This window comes from Canariomyces notabilis (assembly GCF_033297395.1).
Source record: "Canariomyces notabilis strain CBS 508.74 unplaced genomic scaffold N656scaffold_6, whole genome shotgun sequence".
Lineage (NCBI taxonomy): Eukaryota > Fungi > Ascomycota > Sordariomycetes > Sordariales > Chaetomiaceae > Canariomyces > Canariomyces notabilis.
This window is the reverse complement of record NW_027041828.1, coordinates 757,608-776,093: the sequence shown is the minus strand read 5'-3', so window position 1 is coordinate 776,093 and position 18,486 is coordinate 757,608. Positions and strand designations below refer to the sequence as shown.

Here is an 18,486-nt window from a genome sequence, read left to right as displayed (position 1 = left end):
GCGGGCATTCGGGAGACACATCTGACTTGCTCATTGGTTTCTTTTCTTGCTTACATTGCACTTCTAGCATGTTACGTGAGCCGAGATGGCAAGTCTCAAGCGGCGGGTGGGCGGGCAGGCAGGCAGGCGGGCGGGCGGACGGGTCGGCAGCATTATTATACCACATTTCTTCTGGCAGGATGGTCACGGATTCCTCTGGACGTGAGGGGAAGATTGCAATCAGGACTTTTGGTGTAGTCCAGCACGCAGTATATAATACCACGGGCATGTAATGTACATGTGAAACACGCAGATGGGTTGGGTTGTTTATGCCCACACCGTTGATCCACCTTTGAATTGAGAGTCAAACCCGCTGATCACCTGTCACACTTGCCCCCAACGCCGTCCCAATGTAGCCCCTAACGCCGATATCATGCCTTGTCATCGAACCCAGCAACATCACCTCCCAGCCATAGCAGACCTAGCACTCTCTAATTCGCTGTCAGCGGCCCTCGTCTCGACAGCGAGTTCCTCTACGACTTCCCCTAGTAACCCGTTCGCCCCATCCACGTCGGCAAGCATCTTCTCCACACCCTTCAAGAGCGTCTCTATCTCGGCCCGTTGTGCTTGTATCTCTTCATAGAGCTTCGCATTCGCCGCTTGCATGTTTTGTAGCTTTGCATTGAGCTGGGACCGATGTGAGGCAAGGTGCGGTTGGAGGTGTGCGTCGAGAATGGTGTCTGCCGGGAGGGTATGGGGACTGCTCAGGGGGGGCATAGCACAGATATGTCAGTCAAAGAGGTCCATGGTGAGAATGGGGACGGTCTGATAGATAGGATAGGTGAGAAGAGGAGAGGAGAGGTCTGCGTACGCAACAGGCGGCTCGCCGCTCTCACCCCCGGCCTCCCGCCTCCGCCTGGCTGCGTCCGCAACCAAGTCCTCCAGCTCGTTCAGCCGAGCAACAACCTGCCGGTTGGCGAGTATCGCGTCGAATTCTTTCTGTTGATCCCACACACGGGTTAGCATTAAATAGGTAGGTAGTGCACTTGGGCAGATCCAAGCCCTTCAATTCTTACAGACAAAGCCTTAAAAGATAACTAAATATTAGAATAACGTACGTTCCATAAACTACCCAACCGCTCCACCATCTGCCGCTGCACCGCCTCCAGCGTCCGCGGCGCCTTGTCCCGGATCGTGGGGAAGCATGCGCCAAAGTTGTCGGCGTCGATCTTGTCGAGGGTGCGCTTGGCCACGCTGGCAAAGAGCTGCTGCAGACGGGTTGCCCGCGGGCCGGGGACGACGGGAGTGGCGGCGGCGGCGGCGGCGGGTGTTTGCTTCTCTTGTTCGGTGGTGGGCCCCGGTTCTGGGTCGGGGCCGGGGTCTGCTTCTTCTTCTTCGTTGCCCGTCTCGGTTTGGTCCGCTGCTGCCGGCGGCGGTAATTGGGGTTGTGATTGTATTGTAGGCTCTGCTGGCGGCATTTCTGTGTCTTTCTGGGCTTGAGGTTGACTATGTCTTGATTCGGCTGTAGCTGCGGCTGCCGGTGAGGATACTGGTGCTGCTGCTTGGACGAGGGCGGTTCCTGAGAAGAGTACGTCGCGGTTGGTGCTTGCTTGCGCGCAAGATGAATTGCCTACCTAGACTGCTTTTATGCTGCCATGAATTGAATCCGAAGGTCAAGCTATGAGAACAGAATGACAGTACTAGTAGTACCTCCTGTGCATGGTTATCCTGTCGCGATAGGTACTGTACTTTAACTGTTCAGTACGGTCCCGACGCGTTTTGCCCCTCCAGGTTCGCGTCGTACACTAGAAGTGGAGGTGGAGTCCGTGATGCTCAGAGCTCTGGCCTTCTCCCCTTGCAGCGTGCACGGCCCCTATAAAGTCAACAACATGCAGCCAAGCCTGTAAACTGAATTCAGGGGTATTGCTCCGCAGGAATTGTCACGACAATCTGATATTACGAACACAAAGTTTACCTCCCATTGTCTTCCATCATCTCATCTCATCGTATCCGAACATCCACAGGAACCAAGGAAAAGTATGTACATACAACAGTGACCGCCCAACACATCTCATCTCCACAAGCATACCCTCATCTCATAAATGGAACCCAGCCCCTGTAACCGGAACGCCATGCCTTTGAACGAATAAGTATACCGACCCATGGCTGAATTAATTATAGTCCAGCATCGTCGGCTGCCTACTACTACTTCCTTCCCTCCTCTCCAATCGCCTCCTCCGTCTCCGATCAGCCGCCATGTCCGTAATCGGCCCGCTCGTAAAGGTCGCGTGGCTGCCGCCGGGACTTGTTATCCCCGCAGGGCTCCCCAGACTCGACACGGTCGCGCCTGCAGCCGGCATGGCCCCAGACGGCCCAGGCTGGCCTTGCGAGTAGTAAGCCGAGTCTTTCTGTCGCGAGCCTCTCGCAAACGCCGGGTTGGGCGGAGAGAGCGGGGCAATCGGCTCATTATCCCTTTCGACCTCCTGCTCGGCCGCCGTCTCGGCTCTTCGCTGGCTGGACGAGTCCCTCCGGTACCGCCTTGGCGTCGACTCGCCTCCTGAGATGCTGCTCACGGAATCGTTGCGCCGCCGCCGGCGCTGCTGCTCGCGACGCGCTTCCTCTTCCGTCAACTTGCGCAGCGTGATATTGCGGTCGGGATTGTCGTGCACATGCACGCGAACGCTGACTGGAGGGTTGGTTTGGGGTGAATCCCGCACGCGTTCCCCCCTCCGGCGACGCTCTTCTTCCTCACGCGCGGCAAGGGCGCTGGCGGTCGAGACCGCGGCCGCTGCGGCTGCTTCACCTTCGCGTCTGCGCCGGTGGTCGCTGTCCGAGTCGCGCCGGAGGATTCCCTGAGGATCGACCGGCATTGGTGGCATCGCAACCGGTTCCGTTACGTCATATCGAGAATGTGGCGCTGAAGCTCCCCCAGCTGGCATGGGCACAGGAACGGGGAGGGGGGCCGCCGAAGGCCCGCCCGTGTTTGCCACGGGCACAGGGGGCGCGCCCGGAACTGTGACCGGACCGGGAGGAATGCGGCCACCTGGAGGTGCCGGCTCGTATGGCGTATCGCCACGTGGCTCGATTGACGATTCTCCTGAAATCATCGAACTGACTGTAGTGGTGACGGCCGATGGTGGAGGACGTGGACGGTGTGGGCGCCGTCTAGATTCCCGTCTTGATGGACTGGGGTATCCGTCGCCCGTATATCGCGAGCTCCGTTTGCCGGCCCTTCGATCTTCTTCCTCCTCCCTTCGCCTCTCCTCCTCGTCCCGCAGCCGCTCCTCCTCTCTCCTGTCCCGACGGTCCTTACCCATCTTGGCCAGGAAGCCCAGTCCAATTCCAGCGAGGAACCCCTTGCCCGCACCCCCGCTTCGTCTTCGTTCGGGTGCTGCCCTAGAGGGACTGACGTAAGAAGAATAATCCGAGGCATCAACCGTGCTGTCAAGCCTGGAGGTTGCGGCATGTGAGCGCTGCGGGGTCATCGGCCTCGGTCTATCCCCGGCGGCGCCTGGACGAGGCGCGGGGAGTATAGACGATTGCCTGTCATGTGTGCTGGGGTGTCTCCGGACATCCTCGGTCCGTTCAGTGTAATCGGTGCTTTCGGTGATCTCGCTCGCCGGTCCATACCTACGTGCGCGGCTTGGCGTATCTGTAGCAACTGCCGAATATTCATCATCATGACGACCGCTACGGCGATTCATCATCTTGGAGACCAGCGCGCCGGCCCCCAGGCCCGCGCCGGCCGCGAAAAGCTTGTTCATAAACCCTCCCCCGCTCGCACGTCTTCGCTCGGAATGTTTTTCGTCGTAGTAGCTTTCGGAGGCGCGGCGAGATGAAATCACGGTAGGTTCGCGTCCGTGGTGGGATCGACCCGTGGGACTGGGAGATCGGCTTAGGGCCCGTTCGGCATCCCGGTTCTTCTTTCGGCCCCGGAATAGTGCCAGAGCGCCAGCGCCGGCAGCCAGGGGACCCAACCACCCGAAACCGCGCCCCGACTTTGACTCCGTCACCCTGCTGCTCTCACCGCCGGCGTAGCTAACACCGTCCCTGACAAATTCCCGACGCCCGTCATCCCGATAGTCCAGAATGAAGTACAGTAGCAGCAGAAATCCCATCCACACAGCGTAGAGGATAAAGAGATACTGAGGCGAACCATAGAGAGTGAGGCCAAGAGGGACCTGCACAATTCCCAAGAGGGCGATAGCACGACCACACCATCGGTGGATATGCAGCCTAAACGAGTGACGGCCGGACAGCTTCCTAACTAGCCGACCGCCGATGGCTTGGAGCAGAATCAGGACATAGATGGCAACGCCAATTCCATGATGCGGGTTCGTCAAATTGCGGGGCGGGCCGACGGCGAAGAAGCCGAGCACGAAGACGACGGTGGAAAGGCCAACAGCGAGGACCTGCAGGTAGGCATGATAGTGGACGGACCTCCCCGGTCGGCGGGCGTAGAACCTGATGAGGAACACGGCGCTGGGTACAACGAAGAGGAAGGTTATCGCGGCGAGAATACCATGGCCGAGGATAAGACTGTGGTACTGCGTGAAGGTCGCAAAGCGGTTCCCCATGCCTAGATAAGCCACCGTTTGCACGTATTAGCTTATGCATTCCAGGTCCCTTCCGGTGTCGGGGAGGCATTGCAGACAGAAGACGCATACCATTATATCTCATCGTCTCAAAATTTAGCCCTACGAGATTGGGCAGAAGGAATGTGTTCTTGGTGAAATCCCAGGTCCCGTCGCCAACTGTTAATGTGTCGGAGGAGTATGAACTGCTCCCCGGCGGGGAGAGCGAGTCTGCTGGCGCCATTGGCGGCGACACTGTGCGCCGCGCAGCGCCGAAACGAAAAGAGGATATGCGTAGGCAGTCAGGAATGAATGGTAGCTGCCGCACTCAGAGAAATTCGGAGGAATAATTCGAGGTAGCTGGAATGTTTGCAATCCGACCGGCCGTTTGAATCGTCAAGTGGGCCGATGATTTGGCAAAGGAATGGCGGGGCAGTCCGATGCAGCACTTATTCGTGTAAGCGGTGCTACATGTTACCATGTCTTGCACATTGATGAAGCTTCGGCGATGGCTCTATCCCGGTGCTGCAAGAGGACTCCGAATTGAGAACTTTTCGTCTTTGTTCAAGTACTACCCCGGTGTAGCATGTTTCCAGAAAAGAAGGGACCGTAGAAAGCGTTGACACTCAATTCGCATGCTGCTGGCCTGGCACTAACAATCTGGTTGCCACGGAAGCGAGCTTGGGCCCCAGGTTTTCTGGTGGGGCCTGTCATCCTAGCACTAACTTAAAGTTAACTAGCTGGGCTTGGCAAGAAATACCCACCCAGTACCACCTCAGCTTTGCAACTCCAAGGGCCCACCGGGTGTGTGTAACTTCTTCAGTGCAATGCAAACCTCCATCCCACTGAACAGGCGTCGTTGTCTCATCACCAGCAGATACGGAATATCGGACATCTGTATCAGTATCATACGGCTTTAGGCCGTACTTACTTGGAAAAACTAAGGTACAACAAGCCGTGGATCCAACCCGTGTGAACCAAGCCAATAGCCAATACATGCATCTCTCGAACCTCACTCGCCTTGAAGCCTCCAATTGGGGGGCGCAAGCAGGGCGCAAGCGTTTTGCTGGTTGCGCCCTTGTCGCTTGTCGCTTGTTCAAGAGCTTGCCGAAAGCCTCACCAATGAGCCATATTTCATTTCATTTCACTCCCCGTGCTCATGGCGTCTGACGCCTGTGTGATGACGGTCAGAAATCAAGATAAATCCGTAGAGTCCTGTCTAGGTGTCTGAAGGACTGTAGTGTCTCCCATCGAGAACTCCATCGTCCAGACCAATACAGAGTCTCAATAATGTCTATCAGTTCCCTTCCATCTCCCTCACCACCCACTGCTACCTATGCCACCATGTCCTTCCACAAAGCTGACACCATCCGCCTCAGAGAGAAGGGCAACCGGAGGAGGGGCGGCCTTTGTCCCCTGACTGCCTATAACCCACTTTCCCATCGTCTGAAATCAACAAGCAATCAACTTACAAGCTGCGTGGCGCAGCGGAAGCGCGCCGGGCTCATAACCCGGAGGTCACTCGATCGAAACGAGTCGCAGCTAGTTATATTTTTTGCCCCTGACTCTATGTCCGTGCTGATGCGGGATTCGTAATAAACTTTCCTGAAGGTCCAATATGACCTCCAAACAGTGATACTTGCTTTCTGGCCGCCTGGCATCAAGACCAGCGGCCCAAGCAGTGACGCCTACGATTACGGGGTCAAGGGTAGGCCCTTCGGCGGCTACGGAGTTGAGTAGGAAACCGTGCGCGGCATCCGACTCTTGCGACACCTGCTCGACTTCTTCCACGGCCGCTCCTGGGAACTCGTCGCACCCGTGCTGTGTAGCACAAGGTATACGGCCAAGGACACGCTCATCTTCCGCCAGGGGCCGGCCACCTCGGCGTTCCTTGTTGAGCCTCGGTTGTCGCCAGCGGTTGAATGGCTCGCTCTAGCTCCCATGTGGCCCAAGAAGTTGCGAGTGGTTTACGACTTCATGGGCCCAAGATTGGACCATATCGGTGTCTTGCTTACGAATATCAAGAGGACGCTGCAGGCCCTGAGCGCCTTTGACAAGGGCGAATGGAGCTACGATTCCTTTGAGTTCAAACTCCAGGGAGAGCCTTGGTACACATGGGCCGAGGAGGAGGCCGTCAAAACGAGGATCATGCTGATGCGCCTGCTCGAGACTATGGAGGCACATGGCTGGCGGCATCATGTGGCTATTTGCCAGCACACCGGGCAAGAAGACGGTCGGATGATGGATACATGGTACTTTGTGCTGCCGAGGGAGAAAAGAGCATTCCAAGGACCTCTACGCAAGAATTGCGATGACTTGGAAGGCCTATGTAGTTGGCCCAATCCTGTGAAGAACCTTATCAGGTTGCTTTCATTTCTTTGCCCCTCGACCTAACGGGAGGTTGGGAGATATTCAAGGCCGGAGCCGATAATACTGCGAGCGATTCACGCACATCGGGCTTCCCCCCACAGCCAAAGAAGGGACCTAAAAGAATCCCATTGCAGGATTCGGTCAAGAGCGAGTGTGGTCACTGCTTTGGCGGACTGGCGAGCCGGAAAGAACGGTCGGCGGCGGCACTTGGACAATTCCGCGCATTTCCCAATCAGTTCGGTTGGCCAGGATGATGGAGGGTCCGAGTCGCTGCCGACGGTGGAAGCTAGGGAGACCACTTGCCTGGAGTTCTCTTTTGGGGACCGGCTGCTGTCTTGTTGGCCACTCGACGATCTAAGGTGCGATGGGTGGTTCAATCTTACTCGGATTCAAGGCAGCATGTATCCTTCGAGGCTTCCCGGTCGAACTTGAAGCATTTACGACACTATCTCCCCCAACGGTGCAGGTGCCGTCATGGTACTTTTGCCGTCAGGTTCTCCTGCTTGAGCCGCTGTTCGTGCCTTCCATGGAGCGGACCCATCCAGGATGGCCACCGCATGTCCCTTCCGCGATTTCAGTTGCAGAGTAGGGAAGGAGTCTGGTACTGCCATGATGGAGGGAGCTTAAGATCCCAGAACTTCGTCCTCGTTCCGTTCTGATCTCTTTCTTCTCTCATCAATCATCACAGCTGGCAGATTTTTTGGACCATCACTCTCAGCTTTTATTATTCAGGCACTACCATCATTGTCTTGTGTCTTTTGTTTTCTTCTGTATTGCGGACGCATCAGCTACCCAATCTTTAAGTTATTCCGTCGGCGTCGTCCCCTTTGCAGCCTTCTGGCGTCAGGATGAAGGCCACTGTTTACACAGGCCTTTTGGCCGCCCTCACCTATCCCACTGTCGTCCTCGCTGGATTGACTCACAACCAGACTGGTCCATACTTCCTCAGAGTCAGCATTTCCAAGGACAAGGCCCTAGACGGCCAGTACCTGATCCCTCTTGTCGTGGATTCGGAGATTGTCGGCTTGTACTTTCGCCCATGGAAGCCCTCCAAGGAGGAAGCAACCTTCTACTTCGACTACACGGTCACTGACGGACGTCCATCGAAGTCCGGCCTGCTTACACACTGGCCGCAGCAGCACGATGGATACGGCAGACGTCTCTGGCACACCATGTCATTGGAGCAAGTACAAGGTTCCAACCTTGCGGTGCCTGCCTTCAATGTAAGTCGCAAGCATATTGCATACCTACTTCTCTTGCTGTCTTGATCTGCTCTCTCTGCCCCGTCAGTCGCACCTCTGAGTTGTTAACGAATTCACGTTTAGAAGTTCCCATCATTCCACGCGGAATTCACCCCGGTCAAATGGGACAATGACGCACTGGTCGTATCATCTAAGCCCGGCGAGTCGGAATCCAAGTCCAAAGGGTGTTGGCACGCATGCGACCTCGTTCACCACAGGGGGTACGGGCTGCCCATCCCTTACAGCGGCGTCGCATGGATCTCTGGTGATAAATCAGCCGATCGGAGTTGCAAGCCGCTTGCAATCTACCGAGTGGACGCCCTGGGTCCTGAGAAGAAACTGGATATTCCTGTGCCGTCGATAGACGGCTCGTCGGACGCGGATGACAAGGACGGGAAAGGCCACGATGAGGATCATGATGAAGATTGCGATGAAGAGGACTATCAGGACCACGACAAGGACCACGACAAGGACCATGATGAAGACTGCGATGACGAGAACGATCAGGGCCACGACCAGGGCAAGGACCAAGGCCACGGTCAGGGCAAGGGTCAAGGTCACGATCAGGGCAAGGATCAAGGCCACGATCAAGGCAAGGGTCAAGGCTATGGTCAGGACAAGGACCAAGGCTACGGCCAGGGCCAGGATCAAGGCTACGGTCAGGGCAAGGATCAAGGCTACGGTCAGGGCAAGGACCAAGGCCACGATCAGGGCAAGGGTCAAGGCTACGGTCAGGACAAGGATCAAGGCTACGGTCAGGGCAAGGACCAAGGCCACGATCAGGGCAAGGGTCAAGGCTACGGTCAGGACAAGGGTCAAGGTCACGATCAGGGCAAGGACCAAGGTCACGATCTGGGCTACGGTCAGGACAAGGACCAAGGCTACGGTCAGGACAAGGACCAAGGCTACGGTCAGGACAAGGATCAAGGCCACGATCAGGGCAAGGGCCAAGGTCACGATCAGGACGACGATGATGACTGCGAAAAGGATCAAGAGGGGGACAAGACTGACAAGAAGGACCATGATGGCGATGATGATCATGAGAAGGGTGATGAGAAATGGGAGGATGACGAGGACGACTGTGGGGAGGAGGACGATGACAACAAGGACGACGGTGATGACAAGAAGGGTGATGGTGATAAGGATGCTCACTAATGAGAAGGTGAGCAGTTGAAGTGCGCACATACAACATGTATTATTAGTAGAAAGGGAACTTGCTCCTGGAATGGCCGGTCATGGATTGGAAGTAGAGTACAATTCTGCTAGAAGCTATAGAGTGGTTGCTTTACTCGACGTGACTCTCTGCGAGTCATTGCTACTTCCAGGTCGATACGAGTCTCAGAGTGGCCGAGGGTTTCCAACCAACTGTATCACACAAACTGACTCGGGTGCCTCTCCGGTCCCGAACCGGGTGGACGATGGAGTGTTCGGACAGGGAGGAAGCTCGACATATGCAGTGATAGGACACTTCATCCGGCCCTGCTGAATGCTTTGACTTGAACGGGCAAGAAACTCGGCAGGCCAAAAGATGCCATCCCTACCGTGCCGAGAATGCCGCCATTCTCATGTTTGTTCTACACGTCTTGCAGCTTGTCGATGGGGGTACATGCTGTGATGTGTTACCGTTACATGGCTTCTCTATGCCGCCTGGAGAGTTGTACGGTGCCTCGGACTCGGGGATGCTCGAAGCTTGAGCGAGGAGGTCTTCACATGAGGCAATGGTGACAAATAATGTGCGAGTGTTTTGGTATTGTACGGGATAGATTTATATGTTGAGCTTCCGGATGTTGATGCCATGCCAATGGTGGCTGCAGTGTATTGTGTTTTTCTTAAGAGGTGAGCGGATCTGTAAGCAGACCAAGGAGCACGCTCATGACGGCAGCGTTGTTGTCTACTCTGTTCTTCGTTGAAGACAGAGCGTCTTTCTGTTTGCCCTGGTCAACACCAGCCCAAGCAGAAGTGGGAAATCGAGTCAAGGAGATGAGCTGCTGTGTTGCCGCTTGCTATATGATGCCCATACAACTTATAAACAGAATGCAACCGTCTCACAGCATAGATCAAATATTCATTGGCTAGACCGTTCCTTGCCTTTTATCAATGATACTTGGGACTTGGGGGTTGTGTGCGCCACAAGGTGCATGGTACCCAAGGGGTTGTCAGAATCTTGGGTAGTCTGGACTCTTCGAGACTTTGGGGAACGAGATGGCACTTCATTTCAGGGGTTCTTGTAAGTACATAATGACTGAGGTGGAGGCGATGTAGCCAAACTGGAGGGTTGTGGATAGAAGTTGTCCTTTTCACAACTCTTTCTAGCAAAGTTGTTGTGCCCTGTTCTACTTCTCACACCACAGGCTCTCCAGCCTCGAGTGTTCGAGACCATGATCACACTCCGTTACCAAGAGCTACCGAGACTTACCAATGACATAATGTAGCTGCAAGTTGTAAGAGTGCCCAATCATGTTAGCCCGAGTACTTATTCAACACCCAGAAGGAAAATCAAGCCACCCCCTGGATCAAGGTCGGGTTGGTCTGCCACACCATCGATTTCCTCTATCGATTGGTCGTTCCGATAACCTCCTCACGTCCAGAATCAAGTGAACCAAACTCCTGCTACCTGTTAGGCATGCCATGCTTGACATGTGCCTATTGGCGATGCGGCCCTCAACTGAGGCTCTCACCAAACAACGTTGTACTACTACGGTATGTGCACTTTTCAGCTGGAGCGTCTCTTGAGTGAAGCCACCTTATCTGGCAAGGTTGTTTCTCCCGGCTGTGTCTCCCCACTACACAAGGAACGGTGTTTGGACTCCTGGTCTGGGCCAGCGGCCCTGAATGATGACGCTGTAGTACCCTACAGACGTTTCCTAAACTGACACCGAGCGAGTTTACACAAACCCCATAAGTCGTGGTCAAGTCGAAAATATGTTGTGAAAACACCAACTGGACGTGAATCGTCCGGCGAAATGGAATCTGGTGCATCCGTCTCATGAAGCATACTCTTATATATTGCCGTAAGATGTAGACGTGTTATTCTCAAACCGGACGCTAGATTTCGATCCGATCACCCCACGGTGCAGGATCGGCCAGGAGCTTGTGAGAGTGAAACGGACAGAGTATGTTCGGCACCCATTGATATACGAGGACGGGGGACACCGTCGGCGGTGGTCCAGAACTTTGACGTGGTTAGACAACAAAGACAAGGTACAATACCTAGGAAGGTACTGACTCTCTGTAAACTGGACTGCTGCCTGAGTCAAAGTCCCTTGGGCAGCAAGCAGTACCTCACAGATCAGGTGCAACTCATCCACGTCTTTGCAGGCAGCAAGAAATTCTGACTTTGAGGAAGGGCCTCGTCAACCGAAGGTGACCTATACTTGGCTCACTTGCAGCCTTGCGATGAGAAAAGTAAGGCAGTCAGAAGTTTCGGCCTGCCGCCACGGCGCCACTGCCTCATCGGCTGCAATTGTTCGGAATGCACTGAGCTCAACCTAGTTTGGGTAGAAACACCACAGCCGGGCAATAGCACGATGTAGGCGGGTACAGTATTGAGCAGCAGAACAAGACAAGGGAGGTCCTTTGCCCGCCAAAACAGGCTCGGGCTAATTGAGCTCGCCGGTTGGTGTTGCACTCATGCGAGCCTTGCAGCTTGCATATCGCCCAAGACATGCGAGTGGACGAAGGCAGATGCAGCCGAACACTGGCAGGATATCGTTAGCGTGAAGAATGAAAAGTGGGTGGCAGCCAGGGGATTGAGAATGAGCACGATCAAGGTGAGCGGGGAAGGAAGGGACGGCCTCAACAGGTGTACGGATGCGAGGCGGAGCACTTTCATTCGGTCAGTTACTAAAGGGAAAGCAAGCCCCTCGGTCCGAACACGCGGGTGGCAGTGTCCCTGTAGTGTTGCTGGGACTCTACCGCTCTTGCTAGCAGTGAGGCTGTCGGTGGATAAAAAAGGTTAAAGTGAAGCAGAGAGCATTATCAGCAGCATGTGAAACATCGCGGAGCATACCAACCTGGAATTGAAATGCTCAAACTCCTGGACGACCGAGTATCTTAAACCAAAAGTCGCTTCTATTATGCACCAGCTGCTGCTGCACAACGCCCATGTTCAGAGCAAAGCAATTGACGACTCGGCAGCAGCGGTAAACCGACACAGCACGGGCTTTGACTAGGCAATCGAGTGCATCGCTTCAGAAAATCAACCAAGGTACCGGTAAAAGAGATGTAGGAAGAGAATGAGGAGACCGAGACGATACGAATAGCCGCAAAAGCGGCGCAGTCCAGCCCCGACCCAAGACACGCACACCTACGGGCAACAGGACCAGTCACTAGTGTGTCCTTTCATGAGCGATGCACACCGCCAACGGCGGGCTGGGGAGAAAAGGGCAAGCTGTTAGTCATTTCTCCGTGGCTTCCAGACGCGGAATGCTGCATATACCACACGGTTCTGGCTCTGGCTCCGTTGCCCGGTCAGGGAGGGCCGTCAAAACGAGGCAACTTGGCCCGGCGTGTTGGTTAGCCTTTCTTGACCTGCGGTTCGCCCGACTTAACTAATGTGTGCGACCGATATGCCCTCGCAACCACCACGGCAGGGCTACGAGGGCTTGAGCAGCCGCCGCAGGCGGCTTGTGTCATGCTCTCGAGGTGGGCTATGGGCTAGCCAAGGAGAATCCGACTTCCTGGGTATGTCGAGTATGTGATACAGTAGTACTCTGTACCCCGGAAATTGCTGACTTGACATGGCATGGACATGTCCGCGAGACCCGCGAGAGGCCCATAGATATATATGCTTTGCGAACGCCGCGATAGCCGATCGTCCAGAATGCTCTTCGATATCGACATGGGTCCGCCGACCAGTTCGGTTGCCTTGCGGTGGCTTGTGCTACATTTTACTATGCCCTCCTCTTCCTCGCGGTCGAGACGACTTCCAGTACCACAGACCACCTCTGTCCATTCCATGTTTCTCCCCATTGCCTGGTTGGAGTGGGGGCTAGGCATGCGGCTCTAAAGATGCCGTCCGGATCGATAAGTCCTGCGTAACCAAGCGGTGGTGCATCGGTTAGACCACTATAGACGGGCAACTTTATAAAACACCGAGAAGTTGCCCAGTCTCTGTGATCGTTGGCTTCTCCGCATCTCCCAGCCGGATGTGGCTGCCCCAGATTGTCCCTGCTGCGCCCTGATCTTGTCCCATCCTCAACCTTTCCAAAGCTCGCAGCAGTTCGTGAACCCCACGATCGAGACCTGCCGCCCTGCCCACAAGCACCCATCCGTACGTACCGCTCGCTTCAGTAGTATAAGTGTCAGGCCTGCTCCGCCTCTCAACTCTTCTTCCAGAACGGGCAAAAGAAAATATCTCCAAAGCTCGGTCAGGTACAGTCAGTCCTGGCCCTTGAGCATGTCCACCAAGATGCCGGACTTCATCACCATCCATGAGAACTCGCCACAGCGGCGTGCTGTCAACACGCCCAGTGCTAACAGGCCCCCTGTTCCGCCGCCGCCTGCTCCTGGAGGCTATATTCCCTCGGCGGGAGCGCCGCGTATTGTCAACGCTAGTCCCCGGCAACCCAGCGGGCAACAATACCAGATGAGGCCGGCAGCGGCAGGGGCAGCGGCATTACCGCCAGCACACTTACAGTTACACCCACACCAGCCTCAGTATCCCAGCCACCCTAACACTTCGGTCAAAATCTCCGACCTCCGCCAGGAGCGGCCGCCGACACTTGAAGAAGCACGAGAAATGCTCTCCGAGTACTATGTGTATCGCTTCGCAAAGGCCGAGGACGGCGGCGGATACGGCAGCGACGGCGAGCTGCGGAAGCCGTCCTGGAAGAGGGTGACCCAGGTCAGAGTGCCGGGTATCTCCAAGCTGGAGGCGGCACGGACGGTCCGTGAGTTGAATCGGGACACGCTGCCTGTGGCAAAGAAGAGGGCTTCCCTGAGCGATGATGAGCAGCGGCAGATCGAACTCGTCTTGGAGGATCTCCAAAGAGGGGACAACGCTTGGTTTCAAACCACCTTGGTCCAGTTGGATGATCAGCTGAGAGTTGTCAAGGAGAAGGACAGAGATAAGGATAGGGGAAGGGCATATGAAAAGGAGAAGGGCAGGGATCGGCGAAGCTCGAAGCATCGCCAGGAGTACCATATTGTCCTCGGTGGAAGAAAAATGGTTTCTAGACGGCCCGCTTCCAGGGCGAGAGAAACGAAGAGACCGCCTGCCACGGAGCGCGTCACCCTTACCGCCTACTACAAGAGGTCTCCCAGGCCTGAAGTCGATCCCATTCCCCTCTGGCAAAGAGCCCAGCAGAGAGTGATGCAGCCGGTAATGGCTCAGCAGACAGCTCGGCCTATGGACGGTCAGTATCCTCAACCTCAGGCCCCGATCAACCAAAACTTCCCCCGGCAGCCCATGGCTCTCGCAGCAGGAGGTTGTAAAGTAGAGCGGCGTCCAAGCGTGGGAAACCACGCCCGAGCCGATGGCGAGCCTGCCGTGACCATCGTCCAACCCGCTGCTCAGCAGTCGAACGGAGCGGACAGGCGAAACCGGTCGCCGCACAGAAGAGCACCGTCTCCCCATCCTCGCCACCAGGGCCCGCCGAGCACTGCGACAGATTCATCCAGCGTTTCCGACGTTTTCTCCATCCTAGACGACGAGTCTTTCACTTCGCCCTCGACCAACTCGTACGACTCCAGCCCGCATGCATCCTTTGTGCGCCTCTCGCCGAGACGTGCCCACGGCGCCGGGCCGCAAGTTCCAGAGAGACAAGTCCACTACGGCGTCTCGCCCGGCTCCTCCCCGCCACACCACCACCACCACCCGGGCGGCAGCGGCGGCATCGACATCCAGCCGCACCGCACCAACCTGCACCGCCGCCCTGGCACCACCCGCGGTCGCCGGCACTCCATGTCCAGTCACTACCCATCCTACCTGCCAACGCACCAGGCCCCATCACCAACCCAAGCCAGGTACTTCCCGCCCACCGGCCCCGGAAACATGCCCGGAATGGTCGCGACCGCGCCGCAGGCACCCATGCCCCCTTCCCCCACCACGGGGCTCCCGGACCCGGTCACGGCACAGCAGATCGCCGAGAACGCCTACGCCAAGGGCCGCGCCGACACCCGCGAGGAAGCCATCAACCTGGCCGAGCGCATCGCAGGGGTGGCGGCGGCGACAGCGACGGCGGCCGCGGCTGCCACAACCACCAACACCAACACCAACGGTGAGCGTGAGGTGTCGTCACCGCCGCCGCGGCGACCGCAGGTCATCTCGCTGCCGTACCGGGGCCGGGATAGAGATAGAGACAGGGATAGGGTGCGCATCGTCCCTGGCGTGGGCGTGGCGGCCAGAGATCGGTATGCTCATCCTCATTACAAGCACCACCCCCGTCAGGATGTGGAAGTGGATAGCGGGGATCTCGATGTCGGGTATGACGACTATGACTATGAGTATGACCTGGATTTCAGGGCGCACGCCGACGACGATGGCGACGACGAGGAGTTGTTGTTTGAAGAGCGTGGTCCGCACGGGTATGTCCGTGTTCCCCCCGCCGCCGGGCGATGGGACAGGGATAGGGACAGGGGAAGGGAATACCGCGTGGTAGAGGAGAGGCTGCGGAGAGGAGGGGGAGAAGATGAGCGGCGCGTCGCCGCGAGGGAACGGGACGAGTATCTCAGCAGGAGGAGGGATTCCGGGATTGATGTGGGCGGCGCGGCGGCATTTGGGGGCGACTCGAACCCGTTTGTGTCGCGGCCCGGGCTAGGAAGGCGCATGAGTGCCGGGCCCGGGTACAGCTCGGGGTATAAGGGCAGATTGTATGACTGATATGATTAATGAATTACTTGTGATGTTGTGATTTGAATCTCATTCTAATGTCGGTTTCTGGCCGCGAAAATCGGGACGGCTACATTTGTTTTGATATACGTTAACCATTTTGAGGACTATGCGATTGTCTCTGGTCCGAGCAGATTGCATAATTCTTCGGGTACCTTAGGCAATTCATATCGTTGGAACACCGATTCATAGTCTTTCATCCTCACAATGACGGGTTCGAGATTCTGCTTCTGATGTAGCAATACCTGATTCTTTCACAGGGACAGAGTCACAGAGATGGGTTTGCTCACGTTAATTGATATCTCACCTTTCCTTTTCGGGTAGCAATCACATTGAAATAAACAAATATACACAAATACCTCCGTCTGAGCCTTGTTGGAACAAGCAACAAGTTGACGGATTTATACATAGCCTACATGTCTATATTACAGTGCAGTTCAACACAGCGTAGATAGAGCGCGATAGTTCCTCGCTTCCTTTGCCGCGCCGAGCATGCCAGAAGCTCACAAGACGGAACCATCTCTACCTCTCGCCAAACATATTCCGTACGCTCCAATAGTAATCAAACGGCAGCGTCTGGCTGAGCTCCTCTTGAGTCAGCCATTTGAAGTCGGTGAGGCCGTGCTTGTTGCCTGAGAGATCGGCTTGCCCCGCCATGATGCGGCCTTTGAGAAAGAAAACCTTCTCGCCACGCTTCTGTAATGTCGTTCCGTCCTCGGCAAAAACGGGTTTGACGATGTGGTGGGCAACGGGCACGCGACCGACGATCCACGTGTTCATGTTGACGCCCGCTGACTCGGCCAGGACACGGGCGGCGGTCTAGGGGAGGGGTTTACAGTCAGCAAAAAGAAGGGACATGACCCTCAGGCGGTCAGGTAGAGATGAGAAAGCTTACTTCATGTAGAGTCTCTTCCGTGGGCACGTATCCACTCGGAAACTCCCACACCCCGTCTTCCCCATTGGGCAAGCCCTCCACCTTCCTCCTCACCACCAAATACAGCGTCCTATCCAACGCGCGGTCCAGCCTGCGCACGTCGTTCTTCTCGTCGGCCTCGGTGCGCCTGGGCATGGGCCTCTCGACCGGGGTGCGCTCCTCGGGCGGGATCGGCTCGCCGTCCTCGCTGACGCGGACCTCGGCGTCGGCCAGCAGGCGGTCGTAAATGTACTGCTGGCCCGACGTCGTGCTGCCGACCAGCACCTCGTCGTTCCAGCCCTGCCGGCCCTTGGGGTTGTACCGGCCAATGTCCTTGGCCGGCACGCCGTGCCGCTCCCGCAGCTTGATGCGCCAGTCCAGGTCGCCGGCCGTATCCTTGCGGAAGTAGAAGCGCGGCCGGAACGGCGCCGTCAGCCGCTCGTTCAGGCGCTTCTGGTAGAGGTAAAACGCTGACTCGAAGGGCGTCGGCTCGCGCGTGAGGAGTGGCGGGCGCGTCAGGATAAGGCCGGATTTGATGCGGTAACGGGTTGGGTCGGAATTGGCGGTTGTCGGTGGCCTAGTGGTGCTTGTGACCGGGGGGGGAGGCGGTGGTGGTGTTGTTTCGGATGGTTGAATGGAAGGAGTCGCTGTCTCGGTGGCATAGTATCGGCGGGCGCCTAATATGAGCACGGGAGAAGGCTGGGCCGTTGTTCTTCCCGCAGCTGTCCGAGCGCACTGGGAGCAGACCCTTTGCGAGCCTGCGGCAGAGAGCCATGTCAGCCTTTCGCAGTTCTGCAAATCGAGATTCCAGGGCGATAAAATATATAATTACTCACTCCTCAGCAACGCCGACCCTCGACCTGGCGCCGACATCATGGCGTGATGTGACAGCTTCCTAGCACGCCCAACGTGGTCGAGGTTGAGGAAGCGGAGTCGAGTACTGCTTGATAGGGGACCTCGATCGTCAACTTCCGGCGCGCCAGACGCCGTGAACTTTTTTGATGTCGGAAAGCGAGTTCCACTTTTCTTCCAACTCGCTATTTGTTTCACCGCCTTCTGTATCGGGCCTACTCGCCTCCACTTTAGGAGGAGGTGCACGAGCCACCTCAGACTTGCTCCCTATTTTTGCCTGCTGAGACCTGGAAAACTTCGGCTTCCCTCTTCCTTTCTCTTCACGGCGCCCATCCTTATCATCAAGACCTGTTTCGCCTCCAAAACGTCCTGATCATTTAGAGGTGCCCAGAGGGAACATGCAGCTGATTCGCTAGCGGTGCCTGCGCCGAGATGGCAGTTATTTCTACCGGGTTGCTGTTAGATAGATGCTGCTCACATTGCGTCGCGGATTCCCAACCCGCAAATTTTCAACTTCTCGGTTGGCCGATGGTGTTTTCGATATCCCGTACTCTGCACCCAAAGGATCATGAGACTTCCCTGTCTCGCCTGTGTCTCCCGCCGCTTGATTTTCTATCTGCCTTGGGTTGCTGGTGCTCATCTTTTAAATACGGACGCTCAAACCTGAGGTTTCGAGCTCGTTGACTACAGACAAACACACGGGATATGGACGCCTACGAGGCCACC

The 18,486-nt window shown here is 56.3% G+C and overlaps 5 protein-coding genes and 1 non-coding gene across 6 annotated transcripts; 3 read left to right on the top strand and 3 right to left on the bottom strand.

The window, feature by feature from the left end:
• Positions 1-208: 208 nt before the first annotated feature.
• N656DRAFT_843825 (Nnf1-domain-containing protein) lies at positions 209-1,731 on the bottom strand. The gene is made up of 3 exons (XM_064819107.1): positions 1,098-1,731; positions 851-978; positions 209-739 (listed from the first exon to the last, which is right to left on the bottom strand). The coding sequence occupies exons 1-3, from the start codon at positions 1,455-1,457 to the stop codon at positions 439-441; spliced, it is 789 nt and encodes a 262-aa protein (XP_064671837.1). The 5' UTR covers positions 1,458-1,731; the 3' UTR covers positions 209-438.
• A 139-nt stretch (positions 1,732-1,870) lies between these two features.
• On the bottom strand, positions 1,871-5,195 carry N656DRAFT_828041 (uncharacterized protein). Its single transcript, XM_064818521.1, has 2 exons — positions 4,647-5,195; positions 1,871-4,558 (listed from the first exon to the last, which is right to left on the bottom strand). Exons 1-2 carry the CDS (start codon positions 4,795-4,797, stop codon positions 2,151-2,153), a joined length of 2,559 nt encoding a protein of 852 aa, XP_064671836.1. The 5' UTR covers positions 4,798-5,195; the 3' UTR covers positions 1,871-2,150.
• An 831-nt stretch (positions 5,196-6,026) lies between these two features.
• N656DRAFT_t51 lies at positions 6,027-6,098 on the top strand. The gene has a single exon. It is a non-coding gene; the product is annotated as a tRNA-Met (tRNA).
• Positions 6,099-7,652: 1,554 nt separating this feature from the next.
• On the top strand, positions 7,653-8,253 carry N656DRAFT_580961 (uncharacterized protein). The gene has a single exon (XM_064810170.1). The coding sequence runs from the start codon at positions 7,772-7,774 to the stop codon at positions 8,189-8,191; it is 420 nt and encodes a 139-aa protein (XP_064671835.1). The 5' UTR covers positions 7,653-7,771; the 3' UTR covers positions 8,192-8,253.
• A 5,014-nt stretch (positions 8,254-13,267) lies between these two features.
• Positions 13,268-16,369, top strand: N656DRAFT_581052 (uncharacterized protein). Its single transcript, XM_064810171.1, has one exon. It carries the CDS (start codon positions 13,563-13,565, stop codon positions 15,984-15,986), a length of 2,424 nt encoding a protein of 807 aa, XP_064671834.1. The 5' UTR covers positions 13,268-13,562; the 3' UTR covers positions 15,987-16,369.
• N656DRAFT_750227 (uncharacterized protein) lies at positions 16,307-17,897 on the bottom strand. Its single transcript, XM_064812991.1, has 3 exons — positions 17,745-17,897; positions 16,891-17,666; positions 16,307-16,814 (listed from the first exon to the last, which is right to left on the bottom strand). Exons 1-3 carry the CDS (start codon positions 17,782-17,784, stop codon positions 16,518-16,520), a joined length of 1,113 nt encoding a protein of 370 aa, XP_064671833.1. The 5' UTR covers positions 17,785-17,897; the 3' UTR covers positions 16,307-16,517.
• Between the last annotated feature and the right edge of the window lie 589 nt (positions 17,898-18,486).

What these genes read in the sequence shown, in the direction of transcription:
- N656DRAFT_843825 (XM_064819107.1), bottom strand. Translation starts at nt 1,457, where the DNA reads ATGCCGCCAGCAGAGCCTACAATACAATCACAACCCCAATTACCGCCG. An exon ending in GGTTGGGTAGTTTATGGAAC is followed by an intron (nt 979 to 1,097) that starts GTACGTTATTCT and finishes TGGGATCAACAG; the next exon opens with AAAGAATTCGACGCGATACT. An exon ending in AGCGGCGAGCCGCCTGTTGC is followed by an intron (nt 740 to 850) that starts GTACGCAGACCT and finishes CCCCCTGAGCAG; the next exon opens with TCCCCATACCCTCCCGGCAG.
- N656DRAFT_828041 (XM_064818521.1), bottom strand. Translation starts at nt 4,797, where the DNA reads ATGGCGCCAGCAGACTCGCTCTCCCCGCCGGGGAGCAGTTCATACTCC. An exon ending in TGAGACGATGAGATATAATG is followed by an intron (nt 4,559 to 4,646) that starts GTATGCGTCTTC and finishes TGGCTTATCTAG; the next exon opens with GCATGGGGAACCGCTTTGCG.
- N656DRAFT_580961 (XM_064810170.1), top strand. Translation starts at nt 7,772, where the DNA reads ATGAAGGCCACTGTTTACACAGGCCTTTTGGCCGCCCTCACCTATCCC.
- N656DRAFT_581052 (XM_064810171.1), top strand. Translation starts at nt 13,563, where the DNA reads ATGTCCACCAAGATGCCGGACTTCATCACCATCCATGAGAACTCGCCA.
- N656DRAFT_750227 (XM_064812991.1), bottom strand. Translation starts at nt 17,784, where the DNA reads ATGATGTCGGCGCCAGGTCGAGGGTCGGCGTTGCTGAGGA. An exon ending in AGGGTCGGCGTTGCTGAGGA is followed by an intron (nt 17,667 to 17,744) that starts GTGAGTAATTAT and finishes TCTCTGCCGCAG; the next exon opens with GCTCGCAAAGGGTCTGCTCC. An exon ending in CGGAAGAGACTCTACATGAA is followed by an intron (nt 16,815 to 16,890) that starts GTAAGCTTTCTC and finishes CCCCTCCCCTAG; the next exon opens with ACCGCCGCCCGTGTCCTGGC.